The sequence below is a fragment of the Rhea pennata genome, chromosome 3 (genome assembly GCF_028389875.1).
Source record: "Rhea pennata isolate bPtePen1 chromosome 3, bPtePen1.pri, whole genome shotgun sequence".
NCBI classification, from domain to species: Eukaryota; Metazoa; Chordata; class Aves; order Rheiformes; family Rheidae; genus Rhea; species Rhea pennata.
The window spans coordinates 36677540-36701970 of NC_084665.1; the positions used below are offsets into that span (position 1 = coordinate 36677540).

The window sequence follows — 24431 nt, forward strand, 5'->3', positions numbered from 1 at the left end:
GCTTTGACCTTATCAAGCAGTTTGCAACAGCCTTCTCGCTGTGAAAACTGGTTATTCCCTTGGGCCAAGCAGAGGCAGAAGGGCTTCCCTTTGTAGGCAACGTGTGTCACCAAAGGGATCTGTCTGTCCTAGGCTTGTTTGGGTTGTCAGGCAGTGCCACCTGCTGAGTCTAGTCCTGCCGGACACGTAGGAAGTGAGACATGCCACTGGCATAGAAGCATGAGGCAGCCCTACCAAACTGGTTGTAATTTCTGTGTGACAGCTTCAGAAGACTTGTCACTTCGGAACGCGAGGCCTGTCATTAACGACAAACACCTTAATTCCTTCTTCTGTAGATTACCAACGCACACCAGAATTAGCTCTGCTGTACGCTGTTTGCAACCTTGCACCAATTGTGGTGTCAAGTATTAGTCCTGCAGGTCTAACAGGAGCTTCGCAGCTTCTTAGCACAGCGGAAAAGCCTCTCTGCTGGAAGGAGAGCAGGCCCATCAACAGCTACAAGGAGGATGGTGCACTTCAGAAAAGAAAGGGCAATAATGATGCAAAGTGCAGCAGTACTTGCATGTGCTATCTGCTGTCAGCAGAAGCCTCTGCCAGAACGGTGCTCTTCCCCTCCCTGGGAGGGGACGCCTGCAGCTGATGAAACTGCCTGCAACTCTAAACTCCACCCAGCACTGCTTTGACGTGGCAAGCTCCCTCCCCTGGCCCTACAGCTGAGTTCAAATTCTCAGCAGCACTTTTGCCTTTTGGAACAGACACAGTGTAGCACAGAGCTGAGCTCTGCCAGGAAGTAGAGGGCAAAAGCCTCCATTGCCCAGGAGGGGCGTCTCTCCCTTTCTCAGTGCCTGCTTGTTCCCTGCACCATGTTCTGCTGTGTTGGACTCTGTGGAGGGCTGAGGCAGCCACTCTCGTGTGAACCATCTCCCACATCCCAGAGAGCTGAACAAGATACTTGTAACCAAGTTGTATTTAATATCATCCAGAGTCTGAAAGGAAGAAGAAAGAGGTTAAAGTGCCTTCTGGGGTGGAAGGAAGCTTTCACAGGGATCCACACAATGCCTTCACGTGTTCTGTGCCCTTCACCTGCGCCCTTCACCATGACTCTAGCAGTAAGCAGTTCATGTCTCAAGAGCAAGTATCAGCCACTGTGCTCAAAAAAGCTCACCAAAAGTGCAGCTCCAGCCTCCTCAAAGCTTATTTATTTGACAGGAGCAGTCTTACTTGTGCACTCAGAGCTGGAGATGAGCATCACAGAAGGAACAGCTACACAGAGGGACTTACCAGTCGATACTAAAAATCCTTCTGGTTCATGGAAGCAAATCAGTCTGCCTTCAGAGTTGGGGGGAGGGGGAAGAAGTAACCATAGGGTAAGCTCCCATGTGTAAAATACACAGTAAGGGCACTGCTCACAAGTGCAGCCAGAGGAGAACAATCATAAGGTGGAGGCTTCAGACTGATCAAATGGGTAGGGGTTGAGACTAGACTTGACCAGAGACTTCCTGGGATAAGTCGCTGTGTCTGTGCTTCAGTTTTCACACTTTCACAGTGTGAGGAGACACTATTCCCACCATAGGAAAGAGCTGTAGGAATGGATTTACTAATGGAGCAGTGAAACTATGGAAATACCCATAGCAGGAGGTGTAGGTGAAAGCATGATGCAGTGTCTGGTTGCATGAAGCAGGGTTGAGCTAGCTGCCACCAAACTTTACCCAATCAATTGCAAAGCTAAGTACATCCAGCACCACACACTATTCACAAGTTCCAGTTCCTCTCACATTTGGGGTAGAGATAATTTATTAGACTTTTCTGCATTAAAACCTAACAGCCTGTATAAAAATTTTCCCTTATATTTAAAAAACTGATTATCTAAAAATCCCAGTGTGGCTGGGAGTTAAGGAGATAAGCGTTTAAAGAAAAAATCTAAAGTTCTTGTCACACTTTCTCTAGGTCGTTTTGCACTAGAGCCTGCTTGAGTTTTGGGCTTGCTCTTGGTCTTGGCAGGAGACCTGGAAGCTGCAGCCCTAGGGCTGAGAGCTGCTGCTGGAGACGGTGGAGAGCTGGGCTCCAGGAAGGAGCTTTGCAGCTCCAGAGCAAAGTGATAGTCCAGGTGCTCTGGGAGCTCCCATGCCAGCACGTGCTGGCCACACTTCTCACACTGCTGCTGGTCCCCTGGTGAGGTGTGAGGGAATGGGGCAAGCTCAGGACAAGGTGGTAAATTCTGCTCATTCCCCTCTGTAGCTTGCTCTAACTTCAAAAGGATTTTGGAGCCTGGCGGTGTTGAGGGCATTTGTGTAACATCAGACAGTGATTCTTCCCAGGGAAGCCTCTTGTCAGCAGAGGCAGAGTTCCCCTCTCTGAGACTGTTCTTCACAGGGGACTCCAGGTCACACTGCACAGAGGCGAGTCCAACACCATTTCTCGCTTGATGCTCTAGGGAGCTGGGCACAGACAACTCTGTGCTGGTGGTAGCTGGCAGGCTGGGCAGCTGCGCTTGCTGCCTTTCTGCTGCCTTTTGAAAGAATGACTCAATAGCATTAGCTGGCTTCTGCCTATGCTCTTTGCTTGGGCTCCTGAAGAACTTGACCCTTGGGCTCCTAGAAGATGTGGTCTTTGCACTGGCAGTACCATCAGATTGGGTATCACTGGTCAGGAAGGTGGCAATGCCTGCAGAGAGGAGCGTGGGAGCCCCTGAGAACTTGCTCGCAGAGAGAAGCATCGATATGAGCGGTGGAGACCTGCAAAGGACAAATTAACATCAGTTCACACACCAGTCTGCAAAGCAGGAAGTCTTTTGAGGTGAGACTTCAAGCAGTATAAAAAAAAAAAAAAAAAAAAGATCACAGGCAGGAGGCAGAGGGGGCTCAGAAGAGGTTAGTCTGAGTATCTGGCACAGGTTGGGAAAGAGAGGCTTCCTCTAACAAAATGCTGCTATTGCTACCTCCAGAACAGTCTGTCCTCCCTTACAGACACAGTACACTGGGTGGAATCCTTGGTATTCCCAAGAGTGGAGCAGAGCCACATTTCCCAAAGGAACGAGCACTGGAGCAGGCCACCTGGGCCCCAGGCTTTCTGCATGCTGGCTGCCAGCCTGGTCTTTCAGTCTACCACAGGCTGGAATGGCTGTGAGACTCCCAGTCAGGGTGAGAGGGTTTTAAGGGAGCAACAAGTTTGCTGGAGCCTAAGAAACTGCACCCTCTTGCCCTAACTATGCCTTAGCCTTCACTGCAGAACAGAATAGAGTAAGGTTGAATATGGCAGCTGTGTACCTTGATTTTCCTTCCTACACCAGTGGCCTTTTCCCAGCAAGCATCTTTGCCGTTAGGGAAGCAGAGCAAGGCCTTGTTAGTTCTCAGACCGAGAAAAGCAGGGACTGTCTCGCTGTAGCTCTCCAGATGGAGATTCCCATGCCAGCAGCTGCAGCTCCAAGTACAGAAGGTAGCAGTGTCCAACCAAACGTGGGGGCAGGAAAGAGCTAGGCTCGCTCTCACAGCTGTCCTACCGCAAACAAGCAGAGCGAACAAGCACTGTGCTCTGCTGCCTGCGCACTGGGGATCCCCATTCCAGCCAGTCAGCATAACTCTCTTGTTCCCATCTGTCAGGTCCTGCCTCATCCTGTACCCAAGCAGCAGAGCAACCCCTGACAGGGACATGAACCATTTCTTGCTGCTCTCACCAGGCTGCCTGGTGAGGCCCAGCCATGTTACAGTTCTGGATGATGGCAAAAGCATCACTGCTGATCTTCTGGGCATCATAGCGGGTCAGAGCACAACAGCGTGACAGCCGGATGTCTCCCTGCATGCGGATAACCACCATCAGCTGCTTGGCCACTCGGTTGTTCTGCAGAGAGAGGACACAGCTGTATTACAAGCGACACCTACAGGGTACAGCAGGGAGGCTGAAAGTCTCGCTGCCTGGAGCCCTGTGCTATCAGCTGCTCCCTCTCAATGCTATTTGACAGATGGCAGCTTGTCCTGCTAGGCCTAATCTCCAAGGGACAAGACACAGGATAGCAAATGCTCACACAGATGCAGCACACAGGATCGGAAGCATTTAGTCTTTGTTCTTCAAAGTCAGCTGTACACCTTTCTCGGCCTCCCTGCAGCAATGAAGCTTGCAGATTAATCTCACCCATGGCCTGCAGTCTAACAGCTGTGGGTTTAAACACAGCTCACTTCCTCTGAAGGCCTGCAGCATAGTCAAGGCTGCATCAACAGAGGGCTTGCAACAGCAATGGAGAGGCAGCGTGGCAGGATAAACATGCAGCAGCTTTCAGGTCCCTGCATCCCAAAGCATGGAAAAAGGAGCATCCTTAGCTGCAGCATTCCAGGACAAAGCCATCCTTCCTGGCCAGGCTCTTGCTCACTTCTTTGCTCAGGGCATGTCACACACAGCCGTGTGTCTCAGGACAGGCAAATTTCCTGCCCCAGCACACTCCACCTGCAGCCTCCTGTGAACAGCTCGCAGTGAAAACATGGTGCATAGCTTCCCAAAGGCCTGGCCTCCTTGCACGCAACTGGAAAAACAAGCCCTCCTTCTCCTTACCTGGCTCCTGTCCTTAATCAATCTGGACTCTAGCTCCAAGGACAGCTGCAGGATCCAGTGTTGCACCTGCACAAAACACAACAGTAACAAACAAGCTTGGGGCTGTGTTCAGAGCACTGCTGCCAGCCCAGAGCAGCTCTGTAGACACTGAGGAACGTGCAGCAGCAGTCAGACTGACATGGACACAGATTGCCACAAGGCCCATTATCAAAAGCATTCCTGGAGAAATCAGCCCAGATGAGGATTCAACCCTACAGGCAAACTATTGTAGACAGCACTAAAGAGGTCATGCTGCATCATAACCAGCCATCACCTAAGGGAAATTAGGTCCTCTACCCTGGTTCCTTCTTTACATCTCTTACAGCTCTGTGGAACCTCCTCCAGACAACAGCGAAGATGCAGCCCCACTCCCTTTTTGAGCTACTTACCTCCTTTCTAGCAACCCTTGAAACCTGGCACTGTGAATCCCCTTTCAAGAGAACAGGCCCATTTTGTTCATGCAAACTAGACAAGGTTGGACCTCTTTGTGCAGCACTTTCTCACTGCACTTCTGTCTACAGAGGATTTCCCTAGCTCCTGGGGCCTAGATCACCCCCTCCCAGCCAGCCGCAATGCTGAATTTCAGGGTGCTGTAACACAGAAAAGCAGCAGCTTTCACAAGGTAGTCTCAGCTTTGAACGTCCTCACCTCCTCCAATCCAAAGGCCAGACACTGGCCTCTCCTACCTCTTTCTGTGTGGCTAGGGCTGTTTTCCCAGGGAAGTTCTTGCTGCTGCCAATGGATTGGGTTAAGTACCGATTTTTGACAGGTTCATCTTCAATTCCTCTGCACAGGTCGTATAGCCAGGACCTGAAAGACACAGAGAAAAGAAGAAGTGAAGGCAGCTAGACAGCTCCTATAGACGCTGGTGAACCTGATGCCCAGTGACACCCACTGCAGTGGTTCTGCCTGTGCCAGATAACTGATTTCTGTCCTCAGAGTAGTATGTCAGTTGTGCCCTAGGGCTGGCATAACAGGTGCTTTGCAATTCAGCACACCTACACTGATGTTAGTCAGGAATGATAAGCCTTTTCTCTCCTTGCCCACAGACAGGCACACATGCTTTGCTGGACAGCAAACTATCCCTTTGCTGAGCCGTGTTTTCAGCTCTGCACAAGCTGTGGCTCTGCCTCTTACTCCCAACACTGCCATCACTGCCACAGCTGATTAGGCAAGTTCCCTTCAGGCCTTGACCACCTATCAGTTCAGCTCCTCTGCCTCCTGTCCTGGCAACAGCAGTTCACCAGCATGAATGGCTTCCCAGCCACTGTTCTGGGTTCAAAAGGGGCATTTCAGGCTCCAATCTAGCCTTGCAATTTCCTGTATAATAAGACTGTCAAGCTTGCCTGCCCCTCAGCCTGCTATGAGCCCTTATGCAGCTTAGCCCTATCCTTAGACCCACTGCAGAGCAAGCCAGAGAAGCTGACTGGCAGGAAAAACCTTCCAACCTTCCCAACCACAGCAGAAGGAAGGATTTGGTTGCTGCCAAGAGGCAAATTGTGCCAAGTGGTGCATCATTACCCTGTCTTGTCTCCAAAGTGAGTCTGGAGCTCCATCTCACTGAACCGTGTCAGCTGCCCAATGTACTCCACTCCGAGGACGTCTGTGATAGCAGCACCCAGCTTCCCCCCTAGGTTTCGGCTACAGGGGAGAGAAGAAGAGAAGGAACACAAATGAGGCATCACATGAAGGTTATGCCAAGTCTTCAGCAGCTAGCTGCCCTGATCCAGAGCAGTTAGAAGCAGACCAAACAAGGAGGTGGTCTGGTCTACTAGGCACCAGGGCAAAAGGGAACACTTAGGGCATAACAGCTCTTCCATTCATGTAGAAGGATGTACAAGAGCTGAAGCTCTAAGCTGGCAGGAGTTCAGAGCTCACTCAGGCCTAGTCTCTCTCTCTCAGCTTCATCTCTAAGATGTGCTCTCAAACTGTGCCCTGAAGAATGCCTCACACACTCCCTGCTTCCTTCCTACCTATGCTGGACCCATCCCACACATGTACCCTTCTTGACCAGTGATACACTGAGAGCAGTTTGCAGGTCTGGAGAGCTGAACCATGGCTCCCTCTAGAGTAGCAGAGCTGATAATCCATCAGGGAACAGCACTTTTGAAAACTGCAAATGTTCACATTCCTGCTTTCTGGGAGTTTGGCTCTCTGTTCCTCATACTGTGGCCCAGCTGTGGCCTCCCTGCTAATAGTTACTGCTAGCAGACACCCACACGTTTCAGCAGAACATAGCTCTACCCAAGGAAAGGCTGCCCACAAGATGCTGGTGGGTTCTCCGAGTGTGCACCTTCACTGCTCTCAAGCTAAAGCTCTCAAGTGTGCTCTTCCTGAACTGTCACTCACAACTGTACAGGACTTCTAGCTGGACTCCCTCTCTGTTTCTTACAAGCATTGATTAATGGTTACAGTAAATGCTGAAAACCCTTTCCTGGCTGTTTCCTATTAACACCGAAGTACTATCTGTTGAGGTGGCCAGGAACAGTTTTATACCATCTAGTCACTCTGGTTCTGCTCACACAACCAGTGATGACAAAACCAACAGGAGCAAGTACTGAAGCAAAGACGACAAGCAGGACCCTCTTCCCAAATGAAAGCATAGACTGTAGAAGTACAGTGCCAGCACTTCCACCACACTCCCTTGCCACACAGTGGCTGAGCCTGAGCCCCAGGCTGCATGAAAGCAGGCAGCTCCCCAACACTTACATGTTGCCAACAGGCATCTGGCTGAAGAGCTGTGGGACAGATTGTGAAGACACTAGTGTCTGGCGGTTAGGCTTGTTCAACCCACAGGCCAGTTTTGCCAGTGTCTGTAACACAAAAGAGGGTGGAAAGCCCGTCGTTACAAATTCTGCATTGACTTTATTGTGAAAGACTCTGCCTAATGGCTTGTACTGTATCACCTCTAGCTAAGAGCTGCCTTTGGAACAGTTGTAATGGAAGACAGAGAGGTTGCATTGCTGTTTGCTCCCAGGGACTAGCAGTGCTGCTTCCACATATGTATCTCTGCAAAGGGTCAGACTCCTGCTCTTCACAGTTTGGGGTCTATCACATGGTCTGGCTAGCTTAGTTTTCATCAAGTGAGCGTGCTAGAGCTTCCAGAGCATCCCCACTATCCTTCCCAGGCTATTTCTCTCTCTCAGCCTTTTCTCCTTCATCTTCTGTTTCTGTCTTGCCTTTTCGTGATGTGACTGTTTTAACCTTCTCTCTGCAAGGTCCACAGCAGCATAGTGCTACAGAAGGAAGTCTGCAAAATACAAAAACGCTGGTCTGGAAGGAATGTTCTGTAACCTATTTAATGCCTTCCCCTCCCACCATAGTCTAACACAGAATTAAGACTACCCAGACCAACCTGAAATCTATACAGCTGATTTAAGTAAATCTTTCACAGCTTTGTCACCCATCTTACAACTAAGCAAAACTCCTTTTCAGTATATTAAGCTATAATCCGTATTAACAACCTCTTTCACAGGCTTACATATGTTCTCATGCTTTTCTAGGCAAAAGGGATCCATTTCCTTCAACTTCTCCTATCCAGTCATTTTCCAGATGTCTGATTATTATTCTTATTGTTTTCACTCTTCTAAGTTTACCCACATTATTCCTGAGTAAAGTGCCTCAAGCTAGAACAATCACTGAGACTTCACAGGGCAGAATAATTTACTCTTTCTGATACTTTTCACTTCACAGCACAAGCTGAAACAGGATTCACCATTTCCACAACAGTACTCATTTAACTGACTCATCCTGCTGATGAGTCCACAATTACTCCAGGCTATTCCCCTACTTACTATGACTTAGCCAAAGGCCTCCAAAATTTATGTACTTGATTTCTTTCTTCCGTTAGGCCACTCAGACCATCAGTAATGACCACAAGAAATGCTGCTTGATAATTTCAGACTGTTTCTGGACCTTTCCGAGATCACAATTTGCAGCTCTAATTCCCTCTTCTAAAACTCTTACAGCCAGGCCCTCAGCCCCATCTGTGCTTAGCATCATCTGTAACTCCTACAACTCTTCCTTCTCTCACTAGGCCTCACTAAAAATACTGACTTTTATTAGTCCTTAGAGACACCCCTTCAGGATTTAAAGTATCTCATTTTGACTGTAAATGGACTGGACAAACACTGGAAAAGTATTTCATTAAAAAAAAAATAAAGAAAGAAAGAAAGAAACCTAATTTCTTTTTCCAGCTAGATGCATGCACTTTTTGGTAACCTCATTCATGTTATGTTTTTTTCCAGGCTGACGTGTTCAGCTTACAAGCTCCAGGTAGAAGTGCATCAGAAACCTTAAGGTCAAGACCTCACACCTCTAGTTACTCTGTACAACAGGCCACTGATGCTGTCAAAGAAGGGACACAAAGGAGTTTGGCACAAGTAGTTCTTGACAAAACCATGCTCTTATCCTTGAGGTGGCTTCCAAATAGCTCATTCAATGATTTGGTCCAGTATACGAGCTCAGTCCCTGATGTACCCTAACCAATTAGCTCACTATGAAAAAATGGCTTTCAAAGCCCCCAGGAGAGCTGTCTTTAGAAACAATAGAGTTTAAAGCAGATGTCCTCTTCCCTGAAGTTTGGGAGACAGTGGCTGTAGCTGGGGAATGGTTTTCACTGGTTTTGTAAATTCCCAGGTACTTGGAAGAAGAACACCAACTCAGTGGCACTGAGGTGCATCACTTTGTTCTCTCTGTCCGGTCAGTTGGTCTCCAGCACCTGCCAGCCATGCTATGGGTGATGCTCAGCCAGCTGCTGAGAGCAGCCACAGGAGCACTTCATGAATGACAGTAGCTCCAGAAACAAGCCAACTTTGATGCTGCATCTATAGAGGTTTCCTGCTTGGTGATACGCAGGGTGGTTTACTGAGAGCACCTAATGCTTGTTCCAGTCTTTGCTAAAAAGGTTCATACGTACAAAGATAAGCTGGCTGTAAAAGCAGTGTAGCATGTTCTGCAAAACCATATGCAGGCTTTTGACTTCATGATTTCTGCACCATGCTCACTGGTATAGGTATGCTATACAATCATTTAGGAATAGCACAGTACATCATAATTTCCATATTCTATTTAGAAAAAGTTAAGAATGCTGGTAGAGAAATTTGATGGAAGCTGGGAGATGCTGCTGGTCACCTTATTGTAATACTTTGCCTCTCAGAGGTAGCAGTTTCCACCAACTTTGAACCACTGTAACAGCTGGGAACTACAACTTGCTGCCTCTCATAACAAACTGCCATTTCCAACTCCTGGCCCTGTCACATACTATGCAGGAATTACTTACGCGATGAAGACAGCAGCCTTCTTCGCATGGAGAGTCTCTGTTCCTCTCATCTCCCTTTAGAGCAAAAGGACAAGTTGAACATCTCTTCTGTCAGAATTTTCTACATCAGCATTCTTCCTGAGCCAGCTCATCTCTGCACCACAGTCCTCTCTAGTTTTAAGGCAAGCCTGTGCAAAACTAGCTCCAGTATGCACAAATGGCTGGTAACACTTCAAATTGGTTCTGCAGCGTTCTCAGATGAACTTAATCTCTCTGAAGTTTCAAAGCATCCATTTAGTCTTTGTTTTTTTCTTATTCTGGCCACAACCTGCATCTTTTAAATCTTAACTGTCCACATAAGCCTTTTTTGGAAAGGCTGAAAAAAAAAGTTAGGTGCTCTCAGTAAACCACCCTGCGTATCACCAAGCAGGAAACCTCTATAGATGCAGCATCAAAGTCGGTTTTGTTTCTGCAGCTGCTGTCATGCACGAAGTGCTCCTGTGGCTGCTCTCAGCAGCTGGCTGAGCATCACCCATAGCATGGCTGGCAGGTGCTGGAGACCAACTGACCGGACAGAGAGAACAAAGTGATGCACCTCAGTGCCACTGAGTTGGTGTTCTTCTTCCAAGTACCTGGGAATTTACAAAACCAGTGAAAACCATTCCCCAGCTACAGCCACTGTCTCCCATACTTAAAGCAGGTGTCCTCCCCTCCCTGAAGCTCTATTGTTTCTAAAGACAGCTCTCCTGGGGGCTTTGAAAGCCATTTTTTCATAGTGAGTTAACTGGTTAGGTACACCAGGAACCGAGCCAGTAAATTAATTCAGCTCTGGCTAAATAGTTCCCATGTCCGGGAAAGAAAGTTTAAACCTCTTCCCACATGTCCTGATTTCCCTGACTATGTTCTCAGGCACGGCTGCACAGCCCACTGTGCTTAGCCTCTATCACAGAGAGGCTTAGAAGAATGTGATACTGCTACAGCACGTTCTGACTGCTCTTAGAAGCCAGGTTGATGTGTTAAACTCATACCTTGTTGTGTGAAATCCCAGCTGAACACCTGAATCCAGTGGCTGCTTCTACAGCTACCCTCATTTCCTCCACAATTACTGCTCCCACAGTCAGCTGCAGGTCTGGACAATCAGGGTCACTGAAGGACAGCGATGCCAGCCACTCGTGCACACCACGCTCCCGCAGCTCCTCTAGCAAAGGGACACAGAGAGGATCACTGTGGGCATTTCTTGGTGAGTGTAGCAGAAGGACCAGTAGCATTAGCAAGCCTCAGTGAGCAGCTGCATACTTCTGTAATTCGATCACAACAGCAATGAGGAGAAGCAGGCACCTTAAAACCTAGGCAGTTGGGAAAATAAAGATCCCACTTAGCACACTTTTTTTTTTTTTTTTTTTTTGGAAGAGAAAGTAATCCCTTCCTGTGTACACAGATGTATGAAAGCACTAGAGGGGGAGCAGTGGAGGGATGGACAGGAGGGACAGCAGAGGGGATGCAGCCAGGCATTTGCTCTCTTCATCAAGATGCTGCCAAGCACCTCAAAAGAGGCGCCAAGCCGCGCCGCAGGGAGCCGAAGCACCGCGGTGGCTTTCCGAAAGCAGCGCGGCACGGTGCCTACCCTTCTCGCTGGGGCCGCGGTCGGGGTCGTGGTCGGTGCCGGCCGGCAGCCCCTGCACAAAGGTGGTGGGGAGCAGCGTGGCGCCCAGCGGCTGCCCCCGCATCACCCGCAGCCGCTCCCGCACGCGGCCCGTCAGGTCCAGGTACGCCTCGTCGATGCTGGCCCGCTCGATGGCGGCGAAGCGCGACAGCACCTCCATCACCTCCGCGCTGGCCTCCCGGTACCTGCCAACCGCGCGGCACCGTCTCAGGCGCGGCGCCGGCGCCGCCGGGCCCTGCGCCCGGCCCGGCCCGGCCCCCAGCCCGGCCCGCTCCCGCGCCGGCCCCGCTCACCGCGTGAGGTCCGCCTTGCCCCGCGCCTCGGGCACCCGCGCCACCGCCAGCTCGGGGCACAGCGCCCGCGCCTCCGCCGCCCACATGCCGCGGGCCACGCCGAAGGCGCGCGCCTCGTAGCTCACGGCGATGATCCTGCAAGACACCGGAGAGGGGTGAGCGGGAAGCGGCGGCGCCGCCGCCAACGGGCCGGCCCGGTCCGGCCCGGCCCCGCCGCCGCCGCCACGTACCCGCCGCCCTGCCACTTGTTGTACTGCACCACGGCGCAGGGGCGGCCGCGCAGCTGCGGGTCGAGGCGCTGCTCCACCTGCATGAAGAAGCAGTCCATGTCCACCAGGGCCACCACGCGCTCCCGCCCGCGCGACATCCCAACCGACCGACCGGCCGCGCGCGCCGCCGCCGCCGGCCCGTTAACGGCGGGAGGGAGAGCGGGCGGGGCCCCCCGCGCCCCGCCCCCGCGGAGGCGGGACTGCCCGCGCGGGGCACGCCGGGAGCTGTAGTTCGCGAGGGGTGGGTGGAGCCACCCAGGGACGGGGACGGGGGCGGCGCATGCGCGTTGCCACGCCGGGCATCCCCACCCCCACTGCCCCTCGGCGCATGCGCAGAGCGGCCCCGGCCCGGCGCCTGCGCCGCGCCCCCTCCGCCGCCGCCGCCGCCTCGCGCTGCCCGCCGGTGGCCGGTCCGCGCCGCCATGTCCGCCGAGCAGGTGAGCAGCCTGTGCGAGCAGCTGGTGAAGGCGGTGACGGTGATCATGGACCCGGCCTCCACGCAGCGCTACCGCCTGGAGGCGCTCAAGGTACCGAGCCGCGAGAGGAGGCAGCGCGCCGCGGCCACGCGGGTGCCCCGTCCGCGCGGCGCCGGGGCCCGGCCCCGCTCCGACCCGCGTGGCGCTGGGGGGGGGGGCGGCCGCGCCGCGCCGCGCCGGGGGCACGGGCAGCCGCCGAGGCGCTGGGAGCTGCCGGCAGGCTGGGAAAGGCGGGGGGGGGCGTGCCTGGCGGGGGCGGCTTTTCCCGCATCCCCCCCTCACGCGTTACCTGCCGGGCGGCCGCCCGCCCCTTCCCGCCGCAGTTCTGCGAGGAGTTCAAGGAGAAGTGCCCCATCTGCGTGCCCTGCGGGCTGAAGCTGGCCGAGAAGACGCAGACGGCCATCGTCCGGCACTTCGGCCTGCAGATCCTGGAGCATGTGGTCAAGTAAGGGAGCGCGCCCCCGGCTGCGCACACCCCAGCCCCCACCGGCCCTCGCTGCGTGCCCGGCCGGTGCCCCCTGGTTCGGGGGAGCCTGTTCTGCTGCAGGCGCTAGTTACTGCTGCGCCCTCTGTTTATTTTCTCTTCTGTAAAACAAGAAACTGAGAAAACAACCTTCAGGTGGGTTGGGTAGGCTAAGTCAGAGCTCTAAGACACTGGCACTGCCAGATGCAAGCAGGTGCAGGGGATTATCAGAAGGTCTCTGCAGCTTTCCCTATCATTAGTCTCGCACCAACCAAGAATCCTTGTATTAGTTGAGATCTGAGATCCCTCTCTCTGACAACCACAGACCTGATGCTTTGTGCTTTTGCTGCCTCTTCTCACGTGTGTTGACCTCAGCGGTGCACACCCATTTGTCAGCACTAATATTAACTCAATGTTTTCATTAAGAGATTAGGCACTGGCAGAATATAGAGCTGTAGAGTGTTGTTCCCTTTAATTTAGGTAAGGAAGTGATAATTCATTGAGAATCAAGTCAGAGATCTTTGTAAGCATTTTGGTGTTGTGTCTTTTTTTTTTTTTTTTTAATTATTATTCTATTGGCCAGGTTCCGCTGGAACAACATGCCTCGTCTGGAGAAGGTTTATCTGAAGAATAACGTCATGGGCCTTATATCTAGTGTAAGTACCTTCTCCCCCATGGTGCTCTCTGAGGCATGCTTATTTCACTTAAAAGTATATAAAGTGGGAGTGAAAATGAAAAGAAAAAAAACCACTCTAATTAATTTTCATAGAGGGCCTGAATTCGGTTTTGGTTTGCGTTACTTTCCTACTGTGCGTCCCTGACTGTTCCACCATGTTTCTCTGTGCTGTAGTCAGTTCATGTACAGGGTAAGCTTGCCACCTCAAATGGCAGGAAGTTCTGAGGCTTTTATGAGACATATAACCCACTTTTGGTTTTCTTAGAAGGATGTTCAAGTAAATGTGAGCACTCTTGCCCTTTGCAAGAATGCTAAAGTCATTATCTTGGTCATTTTTACTCTCTAGATGCAATTGTTTTCATGACCAAGTGACCTCCCTTTCAGGAAAATCCTTTTGGTGCCCAGAATTCACTAACTATGGCCATATTAGGAGGATGGCAGTGCCATTCAAGGTAGCTAAGATCAAGAGCTGTTTGTTTTGTGATTTTTTTTCCCCCCTTCCCTTTCATGCTGTCTAGAATATTTTCAGCCACTTTGCCTCCTAGATCAAAATGATAAACGTAATAGGATTTACTGCTGGTATAAATCCCCCCTTTCTCTTATAGGGAACTCAAAGTATTCTAGAAGAGGAAAGTCACATTAAAGATGTTCTGTCTCGCATCGTGGTGGAGATGATCAAGCGCGAATGGCCTCAGCACTGGCCTGATATGCTAAAGGAGCTGGATACCCTCTCCAAGCAAGGGGTATGAAACATACCTGTCTGTTCTCTTCCACTGGCTCATAGTGTAGGTTTCAGTCTGCTACCATCCTGAAGAAGGCCTGACTCATGGTTGGGCAAGGTAGGCTCAAATATCTCTGTAAGATTCCGTTATTCTAGGAGGTGGTTTTAGCAGAGAGAGACCTTTTGTCTGTTTCTACAAGCTGTGACTTGTATCTTTATGCAGGCTTGCTCACTCTCTCTTCATCCTTCAGCTGCTCTCCAAAGGTTTTAGTATTTCAGCTGGACTCATGGAGTGTATTTCATTTTGCAACATCAGGAAACACAGACAGAATTGGTGATGTTCATCCTCCTACGTTTGGCAGAGGATGTGGTGACTTTTCAAACACTGCCTACCCAACGGCGACGAGATATCCAGCAAACCCTCACCCAGAACATGGAGAAGATCTTCAGCTTCCTACTTACTACCTTGCAGCAGAATGTCAACAAATACAGACGCATGGTAAGAGTCTCATTTCCTTAGGTTCAGTCAGTGCTATAGGCTATTAGGAGCTTGAGAATCACCAGTGAAGCAAGTGCAAGAAAGTGTATGAAATCTATGACTGTAGGTTTAAGGAAGGGATCTGTTGTGACCTAGGAAGCCTGTGCTGATCAAAAAATACAAGCGCACAAGGTGACAGGATTGACATTGATAGTTCAGATTTGCTAGTGTAAATCTCGAGTGAATGCGTGCATCATTGCTGGACCATTCATCTAGCTGACACTAGGGGTGTACAGCTTAGTAAAGTAAAGGTGTGGTTGTGAAAGAAACAAGTAGATTTAGTTTAGCTTAAGTAACAACACTGGTAAAGAGGTGTCATTCTGGGCATGCATCCACTCTCTTCTGCTGCAGTTAAATCTTCATGTCAGTGCACCAAAATGCAAAAGCTTTTGGTGTCTCAGCATTATGTCTGGGTCTGTCTGGTCCTTTTCTCCTAGAGCTCAGATCAGGAAGTCCTTTTCTGTTAAGATGTGATGAGGAGTGTTCTTGCCTTTTACTTAAAGGCCTCTTCTTTCCTGAATTTGTATGTGGTGTCAGAAGCATTCAAGTTGGTCAAGATAGAAGGTGATGGCAGATCTGTACACTAGGCTGTTCTCATGAGAAGAAGTTAGATTGGAGAAGGTGAAGCATACATCAGCCCAGTCTAGAAATAAGCTGCTTATGTGTACTTCTTGTTCTTTGTGAATTACAATCTGGAGTTAGGCTAAACATGAAGCTAGAAGGCAATGAGAAAGCCTATCCTACCTGACTTCCATCCGTTCTCCTGATGCACTAACAAACTGAACAAATCTTGCTGTAGAGCAGGTGGTTCTGTGTGCAGTTTGTGGTGGTGGGTGGGAAACCCTGGTGCGTTCTGTAGTCTAGTTGAAATGCATTTCCACGTAAGGTTTGAATTGTAATGCTTGAGGCTCTGAAGTGTGGCTGCTTCTGCTAACAGTGGAATCTTTCTGATTGGCAAGGTTGGAGCACCCCAGGAACAAGAAGCCCTCACCACTCCACAGGTTAGCAGATCTTTGGGATGTTTGTGCACAGGGTAAATTCTGAGGGTTGGGTGTTCAGTTATGTGTCTGTACGCTGACACTGATGGAGACCATGTACAGTTCCCCAAGACTGTAATCTGCAGTTCTTGTAAGAGCACAGTTATGCTGCACTGGCTCAGTTGTTAAATGGTTCAGGTACAGAGTGACTTAAAATCACCGCACAGAGTATGTTGGTGGACAGTATTTCCAAACCAAAACCTTGCAGCAGAAAGGTATGCTTGTGGTGTCTTTGAATATGAAAAACAATCAAACCGGAGTGTCTGTGGCACTTAAACTGCCTTTGCATTAGTTAGGCAAAAAGATGGTACAAGCAGTACGTTACTACTGTTAAGGGTTTGGAACTGGAAGTCAGGCTGTAAGCTCTTGCCCAGCTCTCACCTGCTGCTTTTCTGACCACGGGCAAATCACTTATCCTTTCTACACATCACTCTCATAAGATAGAAGCCACCCGCATCTTTTAGAGACTGGCTCTTGGATGCAAGATGCTCTAGAAGGACAAAAGCATCTTCCCTGGAAGCTTCCAGGAAGCACTGAAATGCTTTTCCTTTTTGTGCCCCATCTCTCCCCTGGTGCCTGCTGATTGGACTGTCATCTTTTGGAAGAGAAGGAAATTGTGGCTGAGCTTGCAATTGAAAGTTTGGTTTTCTTACCTGTCAGGGGGCTGTGGAGGTGGTTGTGATGGCTGTAGTTATGTCCTGAGCCACAAACTATTGCGGCCTCTTTCTCTAGGGAACTGTTCCATGAAGCTGCTTCCAGCTGCATTCTCGAGAATAAGCCTGTCCAGCAGTGGCTGGGTGGGAGTGTGTGCTGTAGCTTTTCACTTACCATCTCTTGTTTTCTTTTTCAGAAGGCTGATTTGGGTCAGGAGCCAAAGGTGAGTGTAGCCGTGTAAGACTTAATACATTAGTCATTTGTAAAATTGTTTAGAAGCAGTCTTCTGTTAGACTTCAGAGTCTGTTACCTGCAGTTCTCATTTACAGCTTGGCTTGTCCACCCATAATATAAGCTCTTCTGGAGAACTGTGAAGTGCACAAGTGGAGAAACGGCCAGTTCTTGACTGACTGACTTCCTTAGTGTGAGCACGTGGATCATTTTGCTGCCACCTCGCTCCCTCAGAGCAGTTCTTGATTTTATTCCTCTGGGGAGTGAACAGCTTTAGGTGGGAATTGATGTTTTCTTTGGCTCTGACCTTTTGTCTCCTTCCTGTTTGCAGGCCCAGGCAAATTGTCGTGTGGGGATTGCAGCACTCAACACCTTGGCTGGCTACATAGACTGGGTGGCCCTGAGCCATATCACAGCAGACAACTGCAAGCTCTTGGAGATGTTGTGTCTGCTCCTAAATGAACCTGAGCTCCAAATAGGAGCAGCTGAATGTCTCCTGATTGCTGTCAGCAGGAAAGTGAGTTCTTTCTCCTTGGCTCCCCTGACTTCCCTCCCCCCTGCCTCTCCTCTTTTTTTTTTCCTTTTCTTCTCCTCTCCTGCATATTTCTTCAGATTAATCAAGGATGTTTTTGTCCATTTGTTTAAGGAAACAAAGTTCTACTCATTTTTGGCTGCTCATGTTAATGACGTTTAGAATGCACATCGTACCAGTACAGTATGTAGGGTAATTGTTGGAACCCTCTCCAGCTTTTGTGCCTGCCTCTCCTCACAGCTTTAAAGTTGAGGATCCCCACTGATTTTTTTTTCCCTTGTCCTTGGTGCTTTCTGTGACTGGGAAGTGGGAAATGTTGTCACTTAACTGCATCACCTAGCAGCTTAGTGCCTCAGAGCAGTGAAAAAAGGACTTAAACAGACTGCGAGGACTTAAACGCTCCAAGACTCAATAGTCTTAGCATCTAGGCTGACCATTCATCAGCTGCCTTTAAGTAACCAGCCAGTCTACAGTGAAAAAAGGTTAATGTGCAAGAATCACTCTCTCAGTTTGAAGCTCTTCTGGTAGAGTTGCTGGGGAAAATTGCTTGAAATTGAAAGAATGCCTTAGATATTTTTTGGTAATGCACATGTGGAAAGCAACCCCTTCCCCAGATGGAAGAACAGCTGGGGGACTTCCAACTTCACTTGCAGATGGGAAGAAATAATCATGTTCTAACTGAGGTGTTTGGCTTTATGCATAGGGGAAACTGGAGGATCGGAAGCCTCTGATGGTCTTATTTGGAGACGTTGCTATGCACTACATTCTCTCTGCTGCCCAGTGAGTACCATCCTGCTGCCGTAATTTCGGTTTTCACACAAAACTGCATACAAAAGGTTTTCCAGATCTAATTTGCAAAAGATCTTGCTGTTCAACTGCAGCAAGCTGGAGTTGGATTAGGAAAGAACAAAAACACTATTTTGCAAAACCTGAAAAACTGCAGTTTTGTCAAATTCTGTAATTGAAAACAAAGCAGTGTGAATATCTCAGTTTCCCTAACTCTCTCTTTTGGCCTAAAACTGATCAGGAGGGACTCAGAGCCAAATCTAAAGGATTTAGACTTCAAATAAGTATTGTGTCATTATTAGCAAAGGAAATGTCATCGTGATAGAATCAGATTGCTCCAGTGCTCTTTTTATCTGCAAGGTAGTGGTGTTGCTGTCACAGCATGTGTAACTGCCACTCTGTATTTCTGTTCTCCTCATTCGCAGGACAGCAGATGGGGAAGGCCTGGTGGAGAAGCACTATGTATTCTTGAAAAGACTTTGCCAAGTTTTGTGTGCGCTGGGCAGCCAGTTGTGTGCACTGCTGGTAAGTCTCTACTAATTCTAGCAGTAAGTTTCTACTAATTCTAGCAGCAGTCCTGGCAAGGCTGGTTTTCAGGGCTGGGAATGAGGCAACTCTTACTTGAGTGTGGTTGGCTCTAGAGCCCTAAGGTTCTCTCCTCGCATATGGAAGAGGCAGAAGTGAGCCTACTTGGTGGTGGGGTAACTGTATCCTGCCAAGTCTTAGGAATGTAGAAAGGAGGAGACATGCCTTGATTCCAGGCTTCTACAGTCACCAAGAATCATCTGTTACCTTTGTGAAATGCTGAAGCATTACTGAAAATGGTTTAGGTTTCTTACTGCTACAAGAAAGCTACTCAACAAAATTATTCCTGTTGGAAGCCTTTTGAATTTCTACACTGAATTAACTCAAAATAGTATATGTGCTTGTTCTTCGATCCACCTAAGAAAAGAAAAAACCTCTTTGTCTTCCTGCTGTTCATCCTTCTAATGCTCTTTGTGTCACTTTTGAGAGGAAGATGCATGCTGATAATTCGGGTGCTGTACTGTCTGCTGAATGCCCTCCCATCTTCCCCCTCTTTCGGCACATTGCTTCTATTGTAAGGAAGGCAGGCTTGTTGAGAGGTGCTGTTTGCAGTGAGGCTGAGGCAGCCAGCCCATGAGAAGTGGTAGAGCAGAGTTAGTTCTCACAGGGAATGGAAAGAAAAAAACCCTTGGAGGTGTCTGAGTTGGGGAGAGAGGGCAGGAGTGCTACAAAAATCCTAGCAAGAGCGGACAGCAAAAAAAGGATGAGTGATTACTTCCAGCAACAGTGACTTTATTTGTTATTAGTCTATAGTGAAGTAATGGAATGGATATCTGGGTCTTCTGACATGGACTCACTCCAGAGAGGCAGCTCTGAGCTGCACAGCTTCATAACGGGGGTCTTGAGGGCAGCAGGTCAGGCTGCAGGCAGAGAGGAGCCACAGAACCTCAAATTTACCATGGGTACTGAAATTTGTTTTCCTGTCACACCTCCTAAAACATTATTAGTAAGAGATGTCAATATATTAGATACAGGAGACACTTGGAGGAATGGGAGTGAAATCCTGTGAGTGTATTTAAACATGGAATTCTGCAGTTCAGAATTGCCCATTAGCTGGTGCTGGGTGCTCTTGACCCACTAGGAACACAATTGTGATGTACAGCAACAGTCATGGTTATGCAGTTGGCTTTAACTGAGCTTAAGCATCTGAGATTTCACCTTTTTCTTTCAAATGAGCCTGGTGCTATCTCTGACACCTCCAGACTGGTCAGCAAAACTTGCTGCTTAAGCTATGCCAGTTTCAGAACAACTCACTGTTGTTCTGCTGTGATTTTTAATCCCTTTCTTTACAGTCTGTGGCCTTGGATATAGCACACCTGCTTTGCTCAGAGACCTACCACTTGTGACCTGGCATGACATGAAGTTGTTTTGTCTGAAATTGTTTGTCTTCCTAACAGGGCTCAGATTCTGATGTGGAAACACCAACCAACCTTGGAAAATACCTTGACTCATTTTTAGCCTTCACAACCCATCCCAGCCAGGTATATAAAGGAGTGAAAGTCTTTAATGTAACGTGTGTGTGTCTCTGTATGTGAATGTGTGAATGCACAGTTAAGTTAACCTACAGAAGACTGCGGGAGTCCAAGTGCCACATACTTGACAGCTGGGTATGGCCTTGCAATCTCCATTTCAGCTGAAGATATGTAACGCAGAGTGGTTTCTCCTGCTTCGCTGCCCTACTAGGAACAGTGGCTGACACAGACATGCTGAGTAGGAATTGCAATATTTGAAATAAGCCCAGGCATTTATTTAGAGATTTTTGGCTTTATGGAAGATTGGGGTGAGCCTGCAGGGTGCTTTGCCCTCAACAGACTAGTCAGCGTAATTTACTATTGTCTTCTGACTGCAGCACTTAAATGTTAGCAGTGGAGATCCCAGCACTGAAAGCTTTCTCTGTTCCCGGTCTTTCCCCTCTCTTCCCCGCAGTTTCTGCGTTCTTCCACCCAGATAACCTGGGGAGCCCTCTTCCGGCATGAAGTTCTGTCTCGGGACCCCTTGTTGCTGGCTATGATTCCCAAGTATCTTCGTGCATCTATGACCAACCTAGTGAAGGTATGTGGGAACTTTGCCCAAGTCAGTATGAATAGGAGCCTAGATGAACATGGCGTGCAGATCGTGGTGGGGGAACTTAAATTTTTATTGTGGTTGCAAGAGAAACAATCTCCAGGCTGCTGAGCAACAGCACTAATCTCAGTATTTCACTGTCTGCTCCTTGCCTTCAGTTTTTATCTCCTTGAAGCTGGTATTGGCTGTGATGGGTGGCTTCTCTTCCTTCCTGACCTTGTACACTCTGTCTTCAGGTGGGCTTTCCCTCTAAAACAGACAGCCCCAGTTGTGAATACTCTCGCTTTGATTTTGACAGCGATGAGGATTTCAATGCCTTCTTCAACTGTAAGTTGCCCTTGCCCCAGTGTGGATGTTGTTTTCTATGCCTTTCCTCTTATTTTCAGTTGCTGGCTGAACTTGGAGCCTATCATGTTGACTTGGCAGCTGCCAATCCTATCTTGACTCTTTCAGCCTAGGTTTTGGAGTTGAGTGATCTTGAGATTTTCCTGTGGTAGCTCAGGCATTTCATTTTGGTGGTTCTTTGATATCTCTTTGCTATTACTTTGTCTGCTGGCCGGATAGGTGGCCAAGTACCTCTCGCTACCCAGTGTCAAAGAAAGTGAGTTTCTTGGTCATCTGGAGGAGGAAACTACATTAGCCTGGAGTCCTGTTCAGTGACTAGAAGAAGGCTACTTACACAGGATGTTAAGTGTCATTACTGAAAGAAAATTGTTTTGGGCCTGCTGAGAAGCTTCTTCTTCAGTCCTAATAGTTAGAGTTGATTGATAAAAATAGCTGGTCTTAGTCATTATCTTAAATCAGCAAACAGGGAGTCCTTAATTTTTATAATTTTATTTTTGTTTTGTGTTTTACTTCCTGAAAATGAGTGGTTCTTATTGGCTGGTACAGTCTGGTACTTACGTGGTGCTTGGGAGGATATACTGTATACTTTATTGAATTATATGTTGAGCAGTATATGTCACATTTTTTATATTGCTTATTAGATTAGTAGGATTTTATATATGGTATTAAATCTACTTGGGTGGAAATCATAGAGCCAGAATTAGTTTTAGGGAGTTAAATGATCTTGAAATTGTTACATACATAAGGAGATAAAACTAGTTTGAAGTACGAAACAAATTTACTTGATAAGCATCTTTTTTTAAACAATGCAAATTCATTTGTAATCAGTTGAGCTGATTCTTTTGTGTGGTCCTGTGTTGAAAGATATTGAAACAAATGGAATTCCTGTTCTTGTGCTCCACTTTTGTTCATAGCTTTGAAAATGAAAACAAGACTTCTTGTTTTTTTTTTTTTTCAAGTTACCATTAGCTTTTCAGACTAGAACCTGCCATTGACTTGGATTAAGTTAAATAATCTGGAAGGAAGTGGTGCTTATCTAGTGCTGATTTAGCATCTTGGCATTTTGTGGTGCTTTGTAAAATATGTACAGTTTGAAGAATTTTTAAATGAAAAATAGAGGCTCAGTTGTAGTAAATCTAGGTTTAGGGTAGATTTTTAATAAACCTTATTACATTTTAATTGCATTTATGTTAATTCATCCTTTTAAAATCCGTTTATATCTCTTCAAAAAATTTTCCACCTTGTCTACCATCTGTATGTCTGGGCTTACTACACAGCTATTGCCAGAGCAACAGTCCAGAATGTTCCCAGCTTTGGAAAGTTGCAGGGTGAGTTTTGGGGAGGGAGCGTTTGTGGTGTCAGCCTGTTGCATGTGTGCAATTTTCGCTGCAGCTTTTCGAGCCCAACAGGGAGAGGTGATGAGGATGGCTTGTCGTCTGGACCCTCGAACTGGCTTCCAAATGGCTGGGGAATGGCTGAAGTACCAGCTTACAGCTCCTGTTGATACTGGACCCATGAACTGTAAGTTTCCTGAGCGGGGGGAGAAATATATATACATGTGAGATTTGGCTTCCTTTTCAAGCCAAGAAGCAACTTCCTTGCCTTTTTCCTAAACTACACTTTTTGATGGGGGACCAGGACTCTACATTAGGTTTTCAGGCTTTCGAGGTCTTTGCAAGTTAAAAATATATACAAACCCCCACAAAATTAACCTTTTATAGCCTACTTCCCTAATAGCTATTGTACAGCCTTGGGCTGGTGGGGAAACTCCTCCTTTCCCTCCCCAGAATCTCTTTGCAAAGCAGATGCATCACTTCCCATTGATTAAAATTTTACAATTATTTGGACCTTGTCATCACTGTAGCATATTATTTTTTTTTCTCAGAGGAATTTCAGTCTGACTGGCAAATCCTTCTCTCAAGTCACCTTGCTTTCCTCCCCTGAAGGCCACTTGGTGCCCTACAAGGTCCTATTGAGTGCAGTCTTGCCTGCAGCGCTGAGCAGGGCTTGTGGTCCCTCCTTTTCTTTTTGCTTCTGTGATTTGTTGGTGTTGCACCCTATAGCATCTTGCAGATCAGACTTGTGGCTCAGGACCCTTGAGTAAGGCAAATCGTACTGGAGTACCTTAATTGCTTCCAGTGCATCCCTGCAAGGTATCTGCAGGGAGAAGAGTGTTGCAGAAATACTTGAATGCTAAAATGTTACATTATGAGAGCTTATGGGGCTGGTGTTGAATGAGTTGGGAAGATCATGGTGAGAGCTCCAGTGTTCTCTTCCTTACAGCTAAGACAGGCGAAGGTCTCTGCTCCATCTTCTCTCCCTCCTTTGTTCAGTGGGATGCCATGACCTTCTTCTCGGAGAGCGTCATCAGCCAGATGTTTCGAACCCTGGATAAAGACGTATGTGTACCAGATGCTCTTGCCTGCTTTCCTGGCTTGTTTTGAATTGACACAGGTGTTTTTCAGCTGTTGTCTTTGAAAATCTTGTAGTAAGCATTTACCTGCATGCAAAAACCCAGATTGTTTGGTGAGTGATTATCTTGAGGGGCTACGATGCTTTAGATGAGACCAATCTCGTGCTGGCTTTCTCCATCAGATACGTCCTGGTTCTGGACGCTACTCTATGACAAGTCACAGGAGAGCACTGAGGTGGCATACATTTACATAGTACCTTGCTAGAGGAAAAGAGGACAGCTGAAGTGGAAGTTTCCTGAGTTTATATTTTTTTGATCGTACACTGATTTGATTTTTTTTCCCCTTTTGCATTTTTAATTAAATGAGAGAAGCTCATGCTCAAGGAGTAGGAGATCAGAAGATGAGATGGATTTTCTCTCTGCTGTTTGTTCAACAGCAGGCAAATCAGAAGGAAAGCAATATTTTTCTTAGCCTCCTGTAAAATGATGTTTTATTGGATTAAACTGCTTGTGCATTTTAGTTTATCATTCTGATTACAGTAAAATAATTATAAGGGTTGATTTAGCTGATTAAGCATGAAATCTGTTCGACAGAGTGAAAAGGAGAATCAGGAGATGAAATGAGAGAGAGGAAAGTTGCCTCTGAACAATACTAGAGACTTCAGACTGGCATCTTAAGCCTGCCTGGGCAATAACAGCAATGCTGCTTCCTTTTTCACTCAGCAAGTACACATAACATGCAGGTGAACTGAGGTCTCCTGCTTTTCTTTCTGCTTTGAGAACAGCTGTCTTCAACTGAGGGGTCTGATATCACAGCAGCAGTTCCTTGGCCCTGCTCTGGGAG

At 48.0% G+C, this 24431-nt stretch overlaps 2 protein-coding genes across 7 annotated transcripts in view; one reads left to right on the top strand and one right to left on the bottom strand.

Annotated features, from left to right (window-relative positions):
- Window positions 1-968: 968 nt before the first annotated feature.
- POLH (DNA polymerase eta) lies at window positions 969-12201 on the bottom strand. Of its 2 annotated transcripts, none has more exons than XM_062572021.1 (10): window positions 12028-12201; window positions 11798-11932; window positions 11466-11689; window positions 10870-11039; window positions 7291-7394; window positions 6103-6222; window positions 5268-5391; window positions 4543-4608; window positions 3674-3837; window positions 969-2735 (listed from the first exon to the last, which is right to left on the bottom strand). In XM_062572021.1, the coding sequence occupies exons 1-10, from the start codon at window positions 12162-12164 to the stop codon at window positions 1892-1894; spliced, it is 2088 nt and encodes a 695-aa protein (XP_062428005.1). In that variant the 5' UTR covers window positions 12165-12201; the 3' UTR covers window positions 969-1891. The 2 variants fall into 2 exon arrangements, 1 of the variants encoding a protein (XP_062428005.1); XR_009957882.1 differs by having other exon boundaries at window positions 2652-2735; window positions 3267-3837.
- Window positions 12202-12471: 270 nt separating this feature from the next.
- Window positions 12472-24431, top strand: part of XPO5 (exportin 5) — a 30412-nt gene continuing 18452 nt past the window's right edge. For 3 of the 5 annotated variants that reach the window (XM_062572022.1, XM_062572023.1, XM_062572026.1), the window contains exons 1-15: window positions 12472-12593; window positions 12866-12987; window positions 13589-13661; window positions 14287-14424; window positions 14719-14901; window positions 15900-15941; window positions 16828-16854; window positions 17194-17379; window positions 18098-18174; window positions 18606-18705; window positions 20163-20246; window positions 20692-20817; window positions 21066-21156; window positions 22567-22695; window positions 23458-23573. In XM_062572022.1, the coding sequence (XP_062428006.1) occupies window positions 12489-12593; window positions 12866-12987; window positions 13589-13661; window positions 14287-14424; window positions 14719-14901; window positions 15900-15941; window positions 16828-16854; window positions 17194-17379; window positions 18098-18174; window positions 18606-18705; window positions 20163-20246; window positions 20692-20817; window positions 21066-21156; window positions 22567-22695; window positions 23458-23573 (1599 nt within the window). In that variant the 5' untranslated portion in view covers window positions 12472-12488. The remainder of the gene's footprint in view (window positions 12594-12865; window positions 12988-13588; window positions 13662-14286; window positions 14425-14718; window positions 14902-15899; window positions 15942-16827; window positions 16855-17193; window positions 17380-18097; window positions 18175-18605; window positions 18706-20162; window positions 20247-20691; window positions 20818-21065; window positions 21157-22566; window positions 22696-23457; window positions 23574-24431) is intronic. The other 2 variants (XM_062572024.1, XM_062572027.1) reach the window with 1 other exon arrangement.

Bases quoted from the DNA above. Each gene is read 5' to 3' on its own strand.
- POLH (XM_062572021.1), bottom strand. From the start codon at position 12,164: ATGTCGCGCGGGCGGGAGCGCGTGGTGGCCCTGGTGGACATGGACTGC. The intron at 11,040-11,465 runs GTAGGCACCGTG...TCCCTTTGCTAG, and splicing joins CCGCGGCCCCAGCGAGAAGG to AGGAGCTGCGGGAGCGTGGT. The intron at 3,838-4,542 runs GTAAGGAGAAGG...CTCTCTCTGCAG, and splicing joins TGATTAAGGACAGGAGCCAG to AACAACCGAGTGGCCAAGCA.